The 19,197-nt window shown below is 34.1% G+C and overlaps 1 protein-coding gene and 1 long non-coding RNA gene across 7 annotated transcripts in view; one reads left to right on the forward strand and one right to left on the reverse strand.

The window, feature by feature from the left end:
* Nucleotides 1–11,085, reverse strand: LOC138304627 (uncharacterized). 5 transcript variants are annotated; one of them, XR_011205610.1, is made up of 4 exons: nt 10,963–11,085; nt 10,425–10,657; nt 7,632–7,748; nt 1–3,415 (listed from the first exon to the last, which is right to left on the reverse strand). It is a non-coding gene; the product is annotated as an uncharacterized lncRNA (long non-coding RNA). The 5 variants fall into 5 exon arrangements; XR_011205608.1 differs by lacking the exon at nt 10,963–11,085 and adding an exon at nt 10,796–10,856 and having other exon boundaries at nt 7,667–7,748; XR_011205607.1 differs by lacking the exon at nt 10,963–11,085 and adding an exon at nt 10,796–10,856.
* LOC138304625 (DNA repair protein complementing XP-C cells-like) overlaps nt 9,215–19,197 on the forward strand; it is a 20,838-nt gene continuing 10,855 nt past the window's right edge. The window contains exons 1-7 of one of the 2 annotated variants that reach the window (XM_069244795.1): nt 9,215–9,470; nt 14,142–15,359; nt 15,666–15,747; nt 15,913–15,997; nt 16,765–16,974; nt 17,176–17,238; nt 17,619–17,702. In XM_069244795.1, the coding sequence (XP_069100896.1) occupies nt 14,555–15,359; nt 15,666–15,747; nt 15,913–15,997; nt 16,765–16,974; nt 17,176–17,238; nt 17,619–17,702 (1,329 nt within the window). In that variant the 5' untranslated portion in view covers nt 9,215–9,470; nt 14,142–14,554. Of the gene's footprint in view, nt 9,471–11,265; nt 11,347–14,141; nt 15,360–15,665; nt 15,748–15,912; nt 15,998–16,764; nt 16,975–17,175; nt 17,239–17,618; nt 17,703–19,197 lie in introns of those variants that run through there. The other variant, XM_069244794.1, reaches the window with a different exon arrangement.

Here is a 19,197-nt window from a genome sequence, read left to right on the forward strand (position 1 = left end):
TCTGTTTTTGTATTAATTTATTCACAAAAATAGCAAATAATCTCTAAAATGCCATCTTAACAAAGAAACATTAATATTCAAATAAACACTAAACTCAATAAACTATAAGTACAGTCTATAACATCTCAACAGAAATATAGCTGAATTAGTATGTACTGGTATCCTAGTTAACAGGAAAATCTGTCAACAAAAATATATTTTTAATGGAATGTTTGCAATTAAACATTTATATCTTTTTATTTTTTATCATACTGTTAAATTTGTTTTTGCAAATTGTATAATGATGTTCAGAAAAAACATTATCAACCTGCATTCATATATTTTTAAATTGTTCATCAGAATTCTGTAGTAAATAATATCTAATTGGAAAGAAATAAAAATTAATCTACTTATAATAAACTTGGGTACTTTTTCAAAAAGATCATTACATTCCCTAATCACATCTTTTCCCTAATCTTGATAGGCAAAAATGAGCTTTGCCAGAAAAAAAATTGATTATTAGTGATGTGAAACTTGAGAAAAATGTACTACGGGTCAAAGCGTAAAATCTTGACCAATCAAAAGTCTGGAAGGTCATATATCCAATATCCAGCACATTTATGAAATAGTCGGCGAGTGGAAAAACATGACATATTGTGGTAGAAATGTATATATATGCAAAGAGCTGAAGCATCAATCAATTTAATCAGTAAATTTATATAATAAATATAGATAATTTACTTCTCAATAATATAGGGAACTTTAAATTTTTAGTCATGTGTCTAGAGAAAGGAAGTAAAATTGCGCTTTGAATGATACGTTTTATTTTTATAAAATTCAAATGATATGTTTCATTTAATAAAATTCAAATGATAATGATATATGTTTCATGTTTATAAAATTCAAATGATAATGTTTCATTGACATCTAATATACTTTTGGCAAAATTTTATAGTACCTAGCTGAAAGCAAATAATTATATATCAATATGGCAGGATGCAGTACATGTAACATTATAAGTACACTATATAACAATGCTTGAACATGTGAATTCAGCATTTAATCTCAAATAAATTCCAGTTAATAAAATAAAACCAATTCAAAGTAAAACTTTGTCACAAAAACCACTTTGAAAAAGTTCCCCATCGAGAGTCCAAATCAATTTGCCCTCTTCTCAGAAGATAAGTCTTTCAACAAAATTAATCTCAAATGCCAAGTGATACCAGAGGCAGGAGAGCTACAAATCAAGTGAACGGAAGTTATATTCTAGAAGTAGAGGAGGGAAAATCAAATTAGGCTCTGATGTTAATAGTGAAAATACATCAGTATTAGATATACCCACTATGTATGGCTGGATGTTAACAAACAACTTTGGTAGCACTTTGTTATTCATAAAATAGACACTGTCTCTGCCTCCATGGAAATAATTTCCATGAAATTACTGTATACCAAACTTGGATGATTTACTTTTAAATTTCTACCAATCACATCTAATAATAGAGGCTATTTCCTTTAAAAGAAAAATTAACATTGATTCCCTGCCATTCATTGCTATACTGAATTGTGAAAATAAATGTACATCTTTAGCATAAAGGAAATAGTGTTACTGACATCAGATATGATTTGACTGAATTTACTTTATTATACTGCACGAGTATACCATATCATTTGTTTTTATTCTCAACTCTAAATATCCCTATACTAGAAAATATATCCCCAGTGAAACGATATCTCTTTTTTTTATATAAAATAAAGAATTTGTTAATAATAGTTTGACTACTATGTATCTATATTATATACCAATTCTGCATTAGCATATTACAGAGTTATCTTCACTTGCAGGTAGGTATTGATTGTGATGTCATGTGTTAGTGAGTGTAACGTCATAATGTCATAATTTTCAGAGAAAACAATGTGAGTTGTTCTCACAAAACAATGACGTCACAATGAATATACATACCCGCAAGGGAGCTAACTCTGTAATATGCAAAGACAGAATACTATGGTAAGTACATTACATGTATTTGACTAGTTGTATGAACTTCTATATTAGTTCAAACTGTATCTACTTACATCATTACCCTGACTAATTACAACTTTAAAAAATAAATGCACCAAGTCAATGTTTTATATTTCAATGGTTTAACACATACTAACAATATGTTAAAACAAAACAGGCTTTTATAAACCAGACCAACAATTATTATATCAGTAATTAAAATTTTCAGGAGTGCTGAAATGACAGCAAAAATCATTTCATAAACTGTATAATTAACACTGTAACACAAGTGTAAACAAACATTTTCTAAGGAAATTCATCTCATGTTTCCTTACCAATCTATCCTCACAGAAATTTCATTTCACATTTTTTGTCATTTAGCTTAAAATATTTATTGTGCAGATGATACTTTTTAATTTTTTACATTTTTATTTCCAGCAACACATCAGTATGTGCAATTTAATTAGTTTAACTGAATAAGTTAATAATCCTTTACAATATGAGTAAATTAAATTTCAAGCATTCTAAATCTATTCTCACAAGAAAATAAGATGATGTAAATCATCAATTAATTGGAAATTTAGAATGAAAAATCTTAACTAATATCTAATACAAATGTATTTTAAAAATCCACATCATACCAATTCTATGTTTGCAAAAAATTACTGGCTTAATTGTTTTATAGTCACCTATAGACATCTCTACTTCCAAGGCACATTCAAAAATAAAATCACATGAAATTGTGGTTCATTAAATTTAATGAAAAAAAAAAGTTATGTGCTCAGCAATGGAGCTTAAGTATCACTTTTAAATGACATAAGATTTTTATAAAGTTTGAATAACAGTTTGATTGTGTTTTTGATTTTGTCAAAAAAACTTTTCCCTAGGGTATATAACTGTGGGCAGCAAGAAAAGATGATAATAGGAACTAGAAAATTGTTTAATAACAGCAGAAAATTATAAGTGCTACCAAAATTTTGAATTTAGAACTTCTTGTTTTGAAAAACTACATGACTGCACAACAATTTATGCCTGTACACATGTTCAAAGAGTAACACTTACATATGTCAATCCATATTCTAACTCACTTGATTTGATACTTTTTCATTTTTCTCTTTTTCTCGTATTCATCATTTACAATATCAGTTTATCACTACTTTTAAAGCTACTGTGTAGTGGAAAAGATATTACCTTCTGTGAATTTTCCCTTACAATCAGAAAGTAATGTCTTTTCCTGTTACAACAGTAGCTACAATATCACCTTATACATTTTAAAACAAAACATGTACACATAAGTAACAAATATATGAACAAAGATAAAATATCGCATGGCACAGTTTTGTGATGACTGGATTTGAGATTCTGTACTTAGAGTGTTGATAATTCTTGCTGAGTCAGACTGAGTGCTCCATCATCTGTCTAAACGGTAAATCTCACCTGTGTAAACAATAAATTAAAATCAGTATACTAAAACATAAACATAGAAATGTAAAGTTGGTCAGACGACGAAAGAAAGGGAACATTTGTCTATATAGTTTCTTGTAATGCAAAATGTTTGTATTCCAGTTTTTTTTTTTTTTTTTACCTTTTTTTTTTATCTTAGATATCTAAGATTAACAGATATTACTAAAATCACAATTCTCATCAATATGAAACTGAGAAGATAATTTGAAATCATATTCAGTGCTCCAGAACATTTTTTGCGTTTTGAGGGATGGGTAATTGTACTTGCAAATTTGAAAGAGAGGGGTACAACTCCATCTTCTCTGCAAACCCAAAACTTAACAGAGACATTTTGATAAAAGTTATGTGGGTATACTGTAAAGCAATCAATGATACATCCTGATTGATAAGCTAGCAATTGTGAAAATATCTATCTGAATTAAGTTGATGTAGACTCTTAAAAATAACTGGAATTCCTCTGAATATTTCTTCTGATAATATTTCTGGATGTATGTGCTCATACTAATTAGTTTGTACATGTTCATACAATTTTCATGGGTAAGTGACAGGTTTTAAATGGGTATTTTACCTATGTAGGCATCTTAACTTGAGCACTGCATATTATATTGTTATACCCCTATAAAATAGTTCCTATATAAAGTTATAAACTCTATTGCCAAAAATGCCAATAAATGAACTGTTCCGTCGAGCGGTCCAAAGAACAGTTAAAATCGACTGTTAAAATGTATTGTTGGACCGGAGTGACGTCACACCTACAATTCGTGACGTCAATGGATTGTTTTGAGTCAACGGGTATAACAAAACAGTTATCGACTGGGTTTTTGGGAAACAGATGATTTGTCGGACCCTCACACAAGCTGTTGCCCGAGGCCTTCGGCCTCGGGCAACAGTTTGTCTTCGGGTTCAACAAATCATATGTTGCCCTCAACCCTTGTCAACAACTGTATATTGCCGTCTTGCGAAGTGATAGTAAACTAATGTGCAGTATAATTAGGATAACGCCCAGGATACATAAGACGCACATGTTACCACATGTTTTAGAAATAAACATTTAACAGATTTATTAAGAATCGTGTAGGAAGTAGTGATAATTGTAGTATTACCTTTAATTTTAATAACTTTTGAGACTGCATGCACAAAATGATCAAACTCATTTGATTACCAGTATGTAAATTAGAAAACAAAAACGTTAAAAGGTGTGTACCATAACTTTAAATGAAAGAAATAATTAATGAAAATAATTAATGCAAAAACCAAGCTACAAATATGTTAGTATTGTAAAACACAAACAACAGGCCCATGGGCCTTAACGGTCACCTGATATTGGATACAAATTAGTTGTGTCATTTACTAGCCAACTGATGTCTTTTGTTCACAAAATAGAAACAAAAATCTAATAGGTTTACATATAAAGTATCATTAAGCTTGGTGCATAATAACTCAAATTATCATGTTCAAAAGGTTTAATAATTATTATTGCAAAGGGCAATAACTACATACATTGTAATTAAGTTAGAGTAGGATCAAGCTGATTTCCGAACTCATCCGAGATCTATCCAATGTCAGTCTACATACAGAGTTTAAAACTGGGTGCATATTTTCTCAAGTTATTGTTTTCCCAAGGTTCAATCATAATTATTAGTGCAAAGGGCAATTACGCCGGCAATTACTCCTTCAATTACAGTCGAATCAGGCCAATTTTCAAACTTATCCAAGATCTTTCCAATTTTAGTCTAAATACAAAGTTTCATGAAGCTGATCTGAGTGCATCTTTACTTAAGTTATCGCGTTCACAATGTCCAATATAATTATTAGTGTAAAGGGCATAACTCCATAAATTACTGTCGAATCAAGATGATTTTCTTCCCTGTTTTCAAACTCATCCAAAATAATTCTTATGTTAGTCTACAAAAAATTGGTTCTTTAAGCTCAATTCATATTTACTAAATTTCATTTTGCTTGTTGCATATTTACTCATGTTATCATATTCAAAATGTCTTGTAATAATTATTAGTGCAAAGAGCAATAACTTCATAAATAACCATCAAATCATGCTAATTTTCAAACTCATCGGAGATCTTTCCAATGTTAGTCAACATCCAAAATGTAAGTTTCATTAAGCTCCGTTTATATTTACTTAAAGGGACAATTCATTCTACGAGAACATTAAAATTTGTATATATATCGGAAAACCCCCAGTTCTAATGGAAATTAGATCAGTCGGTTTTACTGTGATATGTCAGAAAATCCCATGGTGGTGAAATGCATGTGAAATGTTCAAACTCACTCGCTGTCCGCCATTACACATTGTGGTCGAATATCTTGTATGCCGAACCCAGTCCCTTGCTCGTAGAGTAATGGTACTTTTGTCTAGAACTGCTCAAATCGTTCTGACAGAAGTGTGTTTACCTTATTAGGTGAATTGTTTTGTCTAAAAAATCATTATATCACCTCCACAGTAGTTATGTAGTTCATTTGTTTAACGTGCGTGACTTTGGCTCGGGTATGGGTAAAGCGTACATATTGTACCTGCTTAATCGTATTGATCAACGATTTGTAATTACAACGGTATCAATTAAAATACTAAATAATGACGTGGAATTTGTCAATATCTTATGTTATATGTTTCATAAGAAATGTAGAACAATACATTTATGCCATATTTTGCTTCTTGGTTATGTAAAAGAATTAGCCTGAGTGAATTGTCCCTTTAAGTTATCGTGTTTACAAGGTCCAACAAAAATTATTAGAGCAAAAGGCAATAACTCCGTAAATTACTGTCAAATCAAGCTGATTTTCGAACTCATCCAAAACCTTTCCAATGTAAGTCTACATAACAAGAGGCCCAAGAGCCTTAAAAGTCATCTGACTACCTTGGCAAGAGCGGTATAGGAAATTAATAATAAATATGATGTCATGTTAGCCATCTTCGATTTGGGATCAACCAGAGATGTAACAACACTTTGTCAAGATCATATCTTTGTCATTCCAGGCAAGTTTCAGCCAAATTGCACCGTTAGAACTTAAGAAGTTCAAAATGTGTTTTCTTAAATTCAAGATTTACCCAAAAAATAAAAACACTTGGTCGGGATCATGTATGGATTATTTTATGCAAGTTTCAGCTAAATCACACCCGTAGAACTTGAGAAGAAGTTTGAAATGTGTTTTCAAGATGGCGGTGATATATCGCGATGGTGGTCATCTTAGTTTTCAGATCAACCAGTCAATTACAACTCTTTGTTGGGAAATGTCAGTATCATTTCAGGCAAGTTTCAGCAAAATTGCACTGGTAGAACTTGAGAATAAGTTCAAAATATATTTTCAAGCTGGCTGGTGTGGTCGCCATCTTGAATTTAGGATCAACATAAGAATATAACAACAATGGTTGGAACCATGTCAGGATCATTTCCTGTATCAGATAAATCACACTGGTAGAACTTGAGAAGAAGTTCAAAATTCAAGATTTTAGCTAACTGGCCCCTGTGACCTTGAAAGGAGGTCAAGGTCATTAATTTTAACAACTTTGGTAACCCTTCATCCCAGCATGCCACAGGCTTAATATATGAGTACCCTGGACCTTTTGGTCAGTTATAATTAGAGGAAGTCGTTCAAAGATGCTAGCCTATTTGACCCCTGTTACCTTGAAAGTAAGTCAAGGTCATTCATTTTCCCAAATATGGCAGCCCTTCATCCCAGCATACCACAGGCCAAATATGAGTACCCTGGACCTTTCGATTAGTTAGAAGAAGTCGTTCAAATATTTTAACCTATATGACCCCTGTGACCTTGAAAGGTCGAAGTCATTCATTTTCACAACTTTGGTAGCCCTCCATGCTAGTATGCTACAAGCCAAATATGAGTAATTTAGGCCTTACGGTTAATGAGAAGAAGTCATTTGAATGGAAAGTTTACATACGGTGCACAGCGGACGATGATGGTCGGTGCATGACTATAGCTATATAGGTTATCCTGACACTTCAGGACAGATGACCTAAAAAGTTTCATTAAGCTCGGTGCATATTTACTCAAGTTATTGTGTTCTCAAGGAAAATATATGAATGAATGTCGCACGACACATGACGTACAACAATGCACGACGACAGACAAAAGACTATCGCAATAGGTTACCATGACCAATGGTCAGGTGACCTAAACAAGTTAAAATACTTAAAAAGCAGTTAACACCAACCTAAAACATCATGCACCAATCAAATAATCACACACTTTTTGTCTTTATTTCGTGGACATTTACATCTCTCTTCATCAGGTACATCTGCCAGCACCGTCTCAACATGCTTGCCACATCCTGTAAGATATTTAAATTGCAATCAAGTTGAATTAACCACTTGAAAAAGTCACTAGGAAGAGGGATAATTTTTTCAATATTTAATTCATTCACCCCTGAAGACGCCTTTAGGCTTTTCTGAATCAAAGATTAGACCAGTCCATTATGAAATTTTAGGGGTGAATGAGTTAACGTCAAAATAATGTTTTATTCAGCAATATATATATCAATAAAGCTTTAGGCAACAGTGCCTTTGTGATCCACAGCTATGATCCATCAAACATAAACAAAGATGTAAATTTATCAGGAGATGATGATAAGTGTAGCATTAATGGTAAGTTAATAACTTTTTGACATAATTATCGATCTTGTTTTACATTCACATTTAAAAAAAAAACAAAAGCCGTTTCGGAAAGGTAGTGGGCCTTTAAAAACTTTAAAATACGCCTGTCAAATCAAAATATTTAATGATGACTGTCAAAATGGTTGTTCCATTTTGTGGAGTACAGTGTATTGTTGATTATAAACATTTTTTTTTTGTCTTACTAAAACAATTTTAATGCAGAGACCCCCAAAATAAGTGGGTTTAACGTCCTATTAACAGCCAGGGTCATGTAAGTACCTGCCATGTTTATTGGTGGAGGAAAGCCAGAGTACCCAGAGAAAAACCACCAACCTGCAGTCAGTACCTGGCAACTGCCCCACGTGGGATTCGAACTTACAACCCAGAGGTTGATGGCTTGTGGTAATATGTCAAGACATCTTAACCACTCTGCCAACCCCCCCCCCCCCCCCCAAAAAAAAAAAGAAAGTAAATAATTTAAATATACAAGCATTAAACTATCTTCCTATGGATTCTATGCTATGGTCTATAAAGATGCCAGATCAGCCTTTACAACCTTCTCACTCGCATCATGAAGATTGTCTGCAACTTAACTATTTATAGACCATAGATTCCATAGAAAGTTTAATGCTTAAATGAAATCACGGTGTGTAGTCAGCAGTGGCACATAACAAAATTATTGAAAATATTTATATATCTGATATACCTGACAAAGTACATAGAGATCTAGATAGTTAGCTATTGTGTAAACAATGTACATACGTCTATGTATGATACACAGTAACATGTACTAAGTGTACATGTATACCAACATTGCGAACGTGACTATTCCAACAATCTATGAAACAGATGGATAAACACAGAATCAAAGTAGGCTGAACACAAAGAGACAAGACTGATTGTGAATGATAGTCAAACTAATTTGAAGGACAGTAATTAGCACATAAATATATATGTACACATGTCATGACCTTGTCTATAAATGTCAAATAATTCCTATTGTTACAACCACAATGTGCAAATAATTTGACCTTTGCCTCTATAGATACCAATATTCAAAGCAATATTGAAGTGAACAAGATCTAGCAATTCCATTAGCCTTGGGGTTGTAAATTCAATTATAAAGGGGGTTTATCTATACACTACAGTAAAGTTGCAATTTCAGAAGGTTTTGGTTTATTTATTTTTTACGTCCTATTAACAGCCAGGGTCATGTAAGGACGTGCCAGGTTTGTTGGTGGAGGAAAGCCGGAGTACCCGGAGAAAATCCACCGACCAGCCGTCAGTACCTGGCAACTGCCCCACATGGGATTTGAACCCGCATCCCAGAGGTGGAGGGCTTGTGGCAATATGTCGGGACATCTTAACCACTCGGCCACCGCGGCCCCTTTTTTCAGAAGGTAATTTTAATTTATCTAAAAAGACCAATATATGATTTCTAATGCAATTTAATCAAATTTTATAGACACTAGCCAAATATATAGCTAGTTATATAGAAAATCAAAAGAAATACGAGTATACATGTATTGACACTCAAGTCAGCCCTTTAATGCATGGCTTAATTAAGATATAAAGGATGAAAATACATGTCATATTGATCAAGCTTCAAATTCACTTTTTTGTAAAAGTTAAAATCAACAGTTCCATCTTAAACAGTAGACTAAACTGATATCATTTAACTTGTGAGTTTTTTTGATTTTTGTTTTCTATTTTATAGTCATAGTGTAACTGTTGGAAAGCAACTGATCATGACTGGGGTCGAAGAATATAGTGCACCTTTTCGCTCCTATCAAAAAAAAATTAAAATATTAACAGGAAATTGTTACATATAGCTTATTTGAACCCTGTGGCTTTGAACAGATCAGGTCAATGCAATTAATTAAATTATTTGGACATACTTTGAAGCCCTAACTGTTATACTGTGTATTAAATTTAATACTAGCCTACAGTTCTAATAACGTATAAGGTCATCTGAACCAATGACAAGAAGTCACTTAAAAGTACATGTATCTTAAATATCTTGAGATTTAGTTGAAGTTTGAAATTTTACATGAATATAGATTTCTATATATAATGGTTGAAGGTGTTCTGTAGTGTAGAGACTAACCCTAAACGAATGGGCTTCAGTTATAGCTTTAAACGAAAAAAAAATGAATTTGAAAATCTGCAAAAATAGTCAAATTAAAATCTAAACATGAAAACAACTTCCTCTAACGCTTGTAGCAGCAACTGTAGGCAGATTATAAAGTTCAAATGATAAGAGACCTAGCTACATCTAAATAATATGAAATAGAAACAAGAAAATTGCTATTTATGTATTTATCAACTGATAAGACTGTTAGAACTAAACTTACCTGACCATGTGTATTTTTTACACTTGTCACATTTCACTTTAAAACACATCTTGCTCCACTTGTCTTTTTTCGACTCACAGCAGTTTATATATTATCACACGTGTACAGGAAAAATACCTCCTCTGTCTGTCACAGCCACCGTTAACTAACAACGAGGGCTATTGTATTTGTGAACTGTGTACGACTGCACACACTGGCCAAAAAGGGATGTCAACAAAACGTGATTTGAAGTCCTGTGAGAAAAAAGAATATACAGGTTACTGATATTTTTAAAGATGTCAAAGGTTATAGTTATATGATAGGTGATAATGATGTCAATATCACAAGAATCCTACAAATGTGACACAGATTTGCGCGATTGTTGCTTTTACCGGCGTCCATACTTCAAAACTGGTACAATTTCTGGGATGTCACGCACCTGAATGTGTGAAATGAAAAACTGTTAAGTGTCATATAGGAGAAGGAATGACAAAATTGTCATCTTATAGGCCTAATGATTAGATATTTCAGTTTATTGATTCAGTGTGCATATGCTTACCTTTTTATCAAAGATTTATGAGGAAGATTATGTTGGTAGACAGCAGACCCAAAACCGATGGACCCCATATATCGAACGAGAGCGACCGAATGAGAGTGTTACTGCTTAAGACCCGTGAAGGGAAAGTCTGTCCAGTGCTTTAATCTCTAAACCAAATTTATATCGGCGTTTCAGATTAAGAACAGCAATTATTCAATCAAAAATAAAAAATAAAATTTTATAAATGAAATAATTTAGCATATTAAACATTTGCTGTCATTATTTTACCACAAGCACACAAAATAAATGTTTGTTAGAGATTGTATACACTCTTTACGTAAACATCAGCCATGTGGATTTTGCGGGAAAACTGTTGCTGAAATGACCTAAACGATACGAGTGATTGTAAGTTAATCTAGCATAATTAAGTCGATAAAATTGAATCTTTGTATCTAAATTGAACATTTGACCATTTACAAAATGCATGCTTGCCTGTCCCGGTGTAGATACTTCAAAAACATGTTACGAACATGCAGTCTATCGCCTTGTTACCTAATTATTAAATGCCAGAGTTAAATCACAGGGGCCCGTTACTAACGTCATGTAACCCAGATTGGCACACATTTTTCTTATTTTCAAGCATCTATTTTTCAGATTGCAATATAATTCCAATTTTTGTATCAATCTTACAAATAGAGCCTATCATCTGTCTGTTGGTTTATGTTTGGAATTCTTTCTGCACGTGTTTCCATAAATAGCATCCTTGGAAACCAGGTGCGGGTACCCAGATTGGCACACCCAGGTAAAAACAGTGAGCATAGGAAATATCGGAATATTTCAAATATGATTTGACTTATATTGAAACTACAATACAAAAATCAACAATTAATGCCATTGAACACTTTTCTCCATATGTATTATTTGGATGATTTACGTGAAAATCAATGCAGTCATTACGCAGGTAAAATTTCATCTTTATGGTTATCACTTACCTTTCTTACATAATTTTTACGATAATATTTAAGCATATTTTGCCCTTTTAAGCTTTGTGTGTGTTTTACTGTTAAATAAACATATAAATGGCATAAGGGAAGTAACTCTTGGATGTATAAGTGCTATTCGAGCGCACCTTTGTTTCATTTCGCATGCGCACATTATCGCAGATGAAAAATCTTCATACTAGAAAATCAACATTTACTGAGGCTAAAACAGCTCTGAACTATGAAACTACCAAGTAACTGACAACTAAATTGATTAAATTTGTGTTCTAGACATAGTTTATACCATTTCCACACTTTTTAGAGCAGACTAATGAGCAAAAAGTGGAAAACTAGAGTCATCGCACGGGGCAATATTTACCGTAACACTTGATTTTAGGTATTTTCTTAAGTTTATAGCTGAACAAAATCCCTCCTAGCTATGGTCATGTGGAAATATCACCATTAAAGTATTTCATGATGATCAGGGAATAATTATAGCAACAGCTGAAAGAAAATTTCCAAAGTGAATTTAAAACGGAACAATATTATCAAAAAGTGTGCCATTTTGGGTAGCGTGCCAATTTGGGTAACATGACGTTACTGTTTATATTATAATATATATTTTCAGTCACTGGGTACGTTAAGGATATAACGTACCCAGTGACTGAAAATATATATTATAATATAAACAGTAGTAACGGGCCCCTGTGGTTAAATCTACCCGGGGACTAGGCTAGTAGTCCAATCGTCTACCGCAGTGCTAGTATACCCGTCATTCAGATAATAGAACAATTTCGCTTTCCAATGTCATTCTTGTACTATACTGACTGTATAATACCTGTAATCTGTTAGATTTATGGAAGCCACATGAGTTTGATTTCTGTTTAGATCTACAAAGAATTTACAAAAACACTCCTATAAATATAATGATAACTAGTTATAAAAACAATTTGAAGTAGTGCTTTTTCATGTCTGTCATGTGTCTTGCACCATCTGATTGATGTTCCTGTATACTCTGTACTCCAACAATATTAGAGGTATAGCATTACGTCGTGTCTATATATATATATATATGTAAGTATTGTACATGGTATTGCAGCTTTAGATACACTGTAACTTAGGTTACCGTTAATTGCTAAACATTAAACAGTTTTCCCCATGTTTTTGTAGTTGGAAAGGGCTTTTGAAATGCCATTTTATGGCAGCTTTATGAAAAATAAATCAGCATTTTCGGTGAACTAGGACCAAAAAAGTTACTTCGTATTATCCAATGTTTTCGTGTTTTCCGAATTCAAATTTTCTGGGATTTTTAAACAAAGATAAAAATGCTATTCGGCCGGCACTAGTCCGCTAAAACTGACCATAATCGCAGGCTCAAAATTCTGACTGAACGCCTGTTTATGGTCAGCTACCTACTGCTATTAAAAAGCCGGGGATTGTAGTACAAATCTGGCGACAGCAATTATGGGAATTCTACATGTTGGTTTGGGGTCAAATATGCCTTTAAAGTTAAAGGAAAACTTTTGGCACTCACTTTAATACATGTCACATCCCAATTCATCACATTAACGATGCTATGTCCCTAGTTATGTTGGAGACGTCCAAGAATCAGTGTTTCGGTAGCCATCTTTGAAGACCAAAATTTAATTTTAACAGCCAATTAGAATCGTCAAATTTCACCGGAAATCGATCCCAGCTGTCTGATTGGGTGTTAAAATTAACTTTCAGTCTTCAAAGATGGCTACCCAAACATTGATTCTAGGACGTCTCGACCATAACTAGGGACATAGCATCATTTATGTGATGATTTGGGATGTGACATGTATTAAAGTGAGTGCCAAATGTTTTCTTTTAACTGTCAATACCTTTCTGACCCCAATTAAACCTACAGAAGTCCCATAGTTGCTGTCGCCAGATTTGTACTACAATCCCCGGCTTTTTAAGAGCAGTAGGTAGCTGACCATAAACAGGCGTTCAGTCAGAATTTTGAGCCTGCGATTATGGTCAGTTTTAACAGACTAGGCCGGCACCAGCAAAGTACTTTGTATTAATTCGGGTCGTCAAATTATCCGAGTTTGTATCAACCAAGTTCCACTGTACTTAGATACATGTATTCCATTGTATAATTGTTGTCTGTCATAGCTAATCTGTTTTATGTTATTGCATAACCAACATTTCCTAAAAAGTATGAACATAACTAATTTAATTGGCCAATTTCAGGAGGCAACGTCATACTTAAGGCCCACCAATGCAAGTAGAAAATGGCACCTAAGCGCAAATCAGCAACTTTCAAAGAAGAAAAAGCACAAGCAACAGAAATTGATGATAATGTTAGAAGGAAACGGCAGTGTAGAAGTAGCCCTGATAGTGGTATTACTAAGGAAGAACAGACAGAAAATCTTGCCAAAAATACAAGGTGTTCAAAATCAAAACGAAAATAGAAAGAAAACACAGTTAAACATCCTGTTGTTTCTCAAGATGATGGTTCTATTGTGAATAACTCAGGTAAAATTAAAGCAGATTCCAAATTGCAAGATAAATCTGAAAAATTAAGGAGGCCAAGAAAAAATCAAGAAAATTTGAAAAATAAAACAAGAGGCAAAGTAAAGTTACAGGTAGAGGAACCACAACAGATGAAGTGTGAAATAAAAGATGAACAGGATGAGATATGTAATGATTCAGAGCCTGGAAAGACAGTGAGTCAATGTGAAGATAACATTTCGGTGCTAGCATATTCAAATCCTTTAGGGCGTGTTCAAAGTGAAAACAATAACATACAGAATATGTCGGGCTTTGATATTGACTATATGAGTTCTTGTAGTAGTGATGAAAGTGAGTTGGAAGAGGAGAGTAAAAAGTTGTCATCCTGCTCAATAGTGTGTAATGCTAATTTGACAAATGGTAGCATCAATGTGGACAAAACCTCAGGAGAATCAAAATCCATTAAGACTGAAAAAGATACTTTAAGCACACCAAAGGCTTTGCTAGTACAAGAAAGCACAGTGTTGTCATCAGATGAGGATTTTGAGGCATCAAATGCTACAAATAAATCAAGATCTAGTAGAAAAAGAAAGGGTGATTCAAAGAAGAATGTTAAAGTTGAACCAAATGAAAAGAAAAGTAAAGCTACAACAACAACCAGAGGAAAGCCAAGGAAATCAGTAAAGAGTGGCAAAAACAAGAAAACAATTCCCGATCAGGAAAAGAATGAAGATGTTACAGAAAGACAACAGAAGGACACAGACAAAGTCAAAATGGAAGTTAGAAAAAATCCCTTCAAACATTTGGATGAATCTGATGTGGCCTCGGTTTTGATGTTGATGGAGGGAGTGAAAAAGGGAGAAAACTCTGAAGTTGGGCCATCCGGGTCGGTGGACATGTCAGACCAAGAAAGTTTGATGGAGAGCAGTGAGGATGAAGGATGGGAGGATGTCAAAGGTAAACTTAGTCATAGAATGTCAGTTTCATTATTGAGTTTACTCACACTCAAGTACATGTATCAACATAATAATATACTGACACAAAATAATATTAGATCTAGATTAATGTAAAAATGGGAGAGAAGGAACAGATCATTTTATCTGTCCTGCCCCATCATTCCATGTTCCAATATTTATAAGGTGGCGGGTCATTTTTGTCTGATATACATGTCTAAATCAAGGAAACTTTATATGTTTTCAGATACCTTCTTAATTTTGTTATCTGCTTACATGTTGATCAATAATATTGTGTTTTGTCCTGCAGATCATCAGTCTCCAAAGAAGAACCGTCTACCAGAAGAAGGTGTAGAAATCACAATAGACGCCCCTGAACTGTTCAAAAAGAGGTAAAGTTGTTGCCTTGCACTTCAATAAGTATTGTCATTTTAAACATGAAAATTTCTCAGTTATGATAATATATTTGTTTTATGTGTCATGAAGTATTATATGAGTAACAGATGATTGTGGTAAGGAGTGAAGCATCTTTATTTTGCTGTTTGTTATTTATTCAGGAAAAAGAAACAGTTTGACTGGAAACAATATGTACAGCGTCAAATTAACAGATTTCAAAAGGGTGTGAGGGAGGATATACATAAGGTAATTATGTGGGCTTTAGTAATGTTGATATGATAATTTGGTAAGTGTAAGTTATTATATATAATTAGAATCCCATGAACAGGAAGTGGTAACTTGTGGCCCCATCACTAATCGTTTTACAGTATCCACATCAAAAATGGCATACAGAGAAGTGTCAAATAGATTAAAATGTCTTTTTTAAAGATGCTCCACCGCTGACAAATAATAAATGATTTTCATTACTTGAACAATTATTGGTGTATCATCGTGTATATATATGTCTAATTAGCACAAAAAATAATATAAAATACTTCATTTTGCCGTTGGTGCATGCGCAATCAGTACTTCATTCCATAAAGGATATAGTGCAACGTAATTTTTTCGGGATGCAATTAATTATTTTTCATATTTTTAACTTGAAGTAAAATTAGAAGCTCAAACTTTTCAATGTTGGTAATGGTGTAAAGTAAGTAACTTTTGTAACTGAAGAAAAATACTTAAACGTCTGCTCCTGTTTTTGATAGTGAAAAAATACCATTTGTCAACGGTGGAGCATCTTTAAGGAAGTTACAAACCTGCTGTAGTGATAGCTTCTGTATCAAGACCACTTCTAGAGTCCCAAATGACCAATTTCAACATATTCAACACGTTTATATAAACCACCTGGCAATAAAGAACATTTCTTCTCTGTCCATTGAGTGGTCTTTATAGACATGTTTGAATGTATATGTTTTCCTTGCAATGTTGTATCTAATAAATGACCTTTTGACTCCATTTGACCTTTACAGGTTCATCTGCTGTGTCTGCTGGTCAGAGGTATGTACCTGAACAATCTGTGTAACTGTCCTCAGTTGACAGCCCAGGCCATCTCCATCGCCCCGAAAGAGTTCAGCAGCCGTTGCCCCGAAAACATAACCATGGCAACACTCTCTAGAATGGTCCAGTGGTTCAAGTCTTTGATCTCAATCACTGATGGCCAGTCGGAGACAGAACAAATGGTAAATATGAGAAAATAATTATTTACTTTCAAAAATTTGGTGCAAAGTGTAGAACTGTCCTAAAAAATTAACTGATCCTGATATACACATATACCGTATTTATAATTCATTATCTACATGTGACTGCTGTTATAGTACTTTTCCAGTTCATGGCAGACTCAAGTGAATTACTGACATTGTCAGATGTAATTTTTGTTGCAGGAATGTGCATTACAAAATGACTTTGAAGAGAAAAAAGCAAACAACATGCTAGAATTTGTACTGGTGAGTTCTTACCTAGCTTTAATTACTTGGTTGGACTTCATTAATACCAATTTTGGATTTCATAGATCTTTGTACAAGCCATGCTGTTAAAACCACATATTCCATGTATACCAGTAGACAAGATATTGCATATATAGAAAACATATCCAGTAAAGCAAATTTGCAAAAATCTTTTTTTTTACCGTAGCTGTGAAAGCTTTTTTTCTGGTTACTCAAAGTCCTTGAATACATTATTTACTTTATAGGGCTATAATGAGTAATTTGAGTATTGATGGTGAATTTATAAAGAAAATTTATTGTTGTTTCTTATTTTAATGTAAAGTGGATGTTATTATATTAACTATGTATTAATATTGTGTATGTTCAATTTTCCGTCACAGTTGTTTGTCATTCTACTGAGAAGTTTGGGCCTAGACATACGACTTGTAATGTCTCTCCAGCCAGTGTCTGCCAAACCAGTCAAGGTATGCTGTAGCAATATGTATATATTTACTTCTTGTCACTTTCTGTTCAGAAATAAGTTTCAGTATGTTAACATTTTTGTAAGCTTGGAATGATTTCAATGTGTATATTTAGTCAGTCAGAAATATGCAGTCAACTCAATATGCAGTAGGGTAGTTATTAGTTTTCCGGAATCTTCCAAATCCTTGGTGGACGAGTTTCCAGAAGCAGAAAAGCTGCAAATCAAGTGATAGGAACTTAATATTGAGTAGATAAGGGCAAAGCCAGTAGGGATCTAGGGTCAATTAGGAAATATATGACAGAAAAGTCTGTGTTTTAATTTCTGCTAATGCTCCCTGACACTTACCATAATATTATTTTCATCACATGGATATGGTTTACTGGCCATCCTCCAACTTAATGTTTACAATCCATACTCATTCCAGTGTTCAATTATCAAGTCAATATTGCAGTTTTTAGCTCACCTGGCCCGAAGGGCCGGTGAGGTTATGTCATGGCGCGGCGTCCGTTGTCTGTCGTCCGCCCGCCCGTCCATCAACATTTCCTTTAAATCGCTACTAGTCATAGAGTTCACGGGAGAGATGGATTATAACCAAATTTGGCCTCAAACATCCTTGGGTGAAGGGGAACAGAACTTGTATCAATTTTGGCTCAGACCCCCGGAGGGCAGGAGGGGCAGGGCCCAATAGGGGAATTTGAAGTAAATCCTATAAATCGCTACTTGTCCTAGAGTTCTGCATGGATTATAACCAAATTTGGCCACAAACATCCTTGGGAGAAGGGGAACAGAGTTTGTATAAATTTTGGCTCTGACCCCCCGGGGGTTGGATGGGCTGGGCCCAATAGGGGAATTAGAGGTAAATCCTATAAATCACTACTTGTCCTAGAGTTCTGCATGGATTGTAACCAAATTTGGCCACAAACTTCCTTGGGGGAAGGGGAACAGAACTTGTATAAATTTTGGCTCTGACCCCCCGGGGGCAGGAGGGGGGAAGCCCAATAGGGGAAATAGAGATAAATCCTATAAATTGCTACTAGTCATAGAGTTCTGCATGGATTGTAACCAAATTTGGCACCAAACATCTTTGGGGGAAGGGGAACAGAACTTGTATAAATTTTGGCTCTGACCCCTCAGGGGCAGGAGTGGCGAGGCCCAATAGGGGAAATAGAGGTAAATCCTATTAGTCACTACTTGTCCTAGAGTTCTGCATGGATTGTAACCAAATTTGGCCACAAATATCCTTGGGGAAGGGGAACAGAACTTGTATAAATTTTGGCTCTGACCCCCCGGGGGCAGGAGGGGCAGGGCCCAAAAGGGAAATAAGAGGTAAATATGCAAATTCCTTCAGAAAAGAAACAATGAACCTGTATTCAGAACATGACTTGACATTACAAACCAGGTGAGCGATACAGGCCCTCTGGGCCTCTTGTTTTAATTTTCTATCGTGAGAATTTTTTGACTAAGCAAGCATAACTTTGTTGTGAAATTTCATGTGG

The sequence above is a fragment of the Argopecten irradians genome, chromosome 12 (genome assembly GCF_041381155.1).
Source record: "Argopecten irradians isolate NY chromosome 12, Ai_NY, whole genome shotgun sequence".
NCBI classification, from domain to species: domain Eukaryota; kingdom Metazoa; phylum Mollusca; class Bivalvia; order Pectinida; family Pectinidae; genus Argopecten; species Argopecten irradians.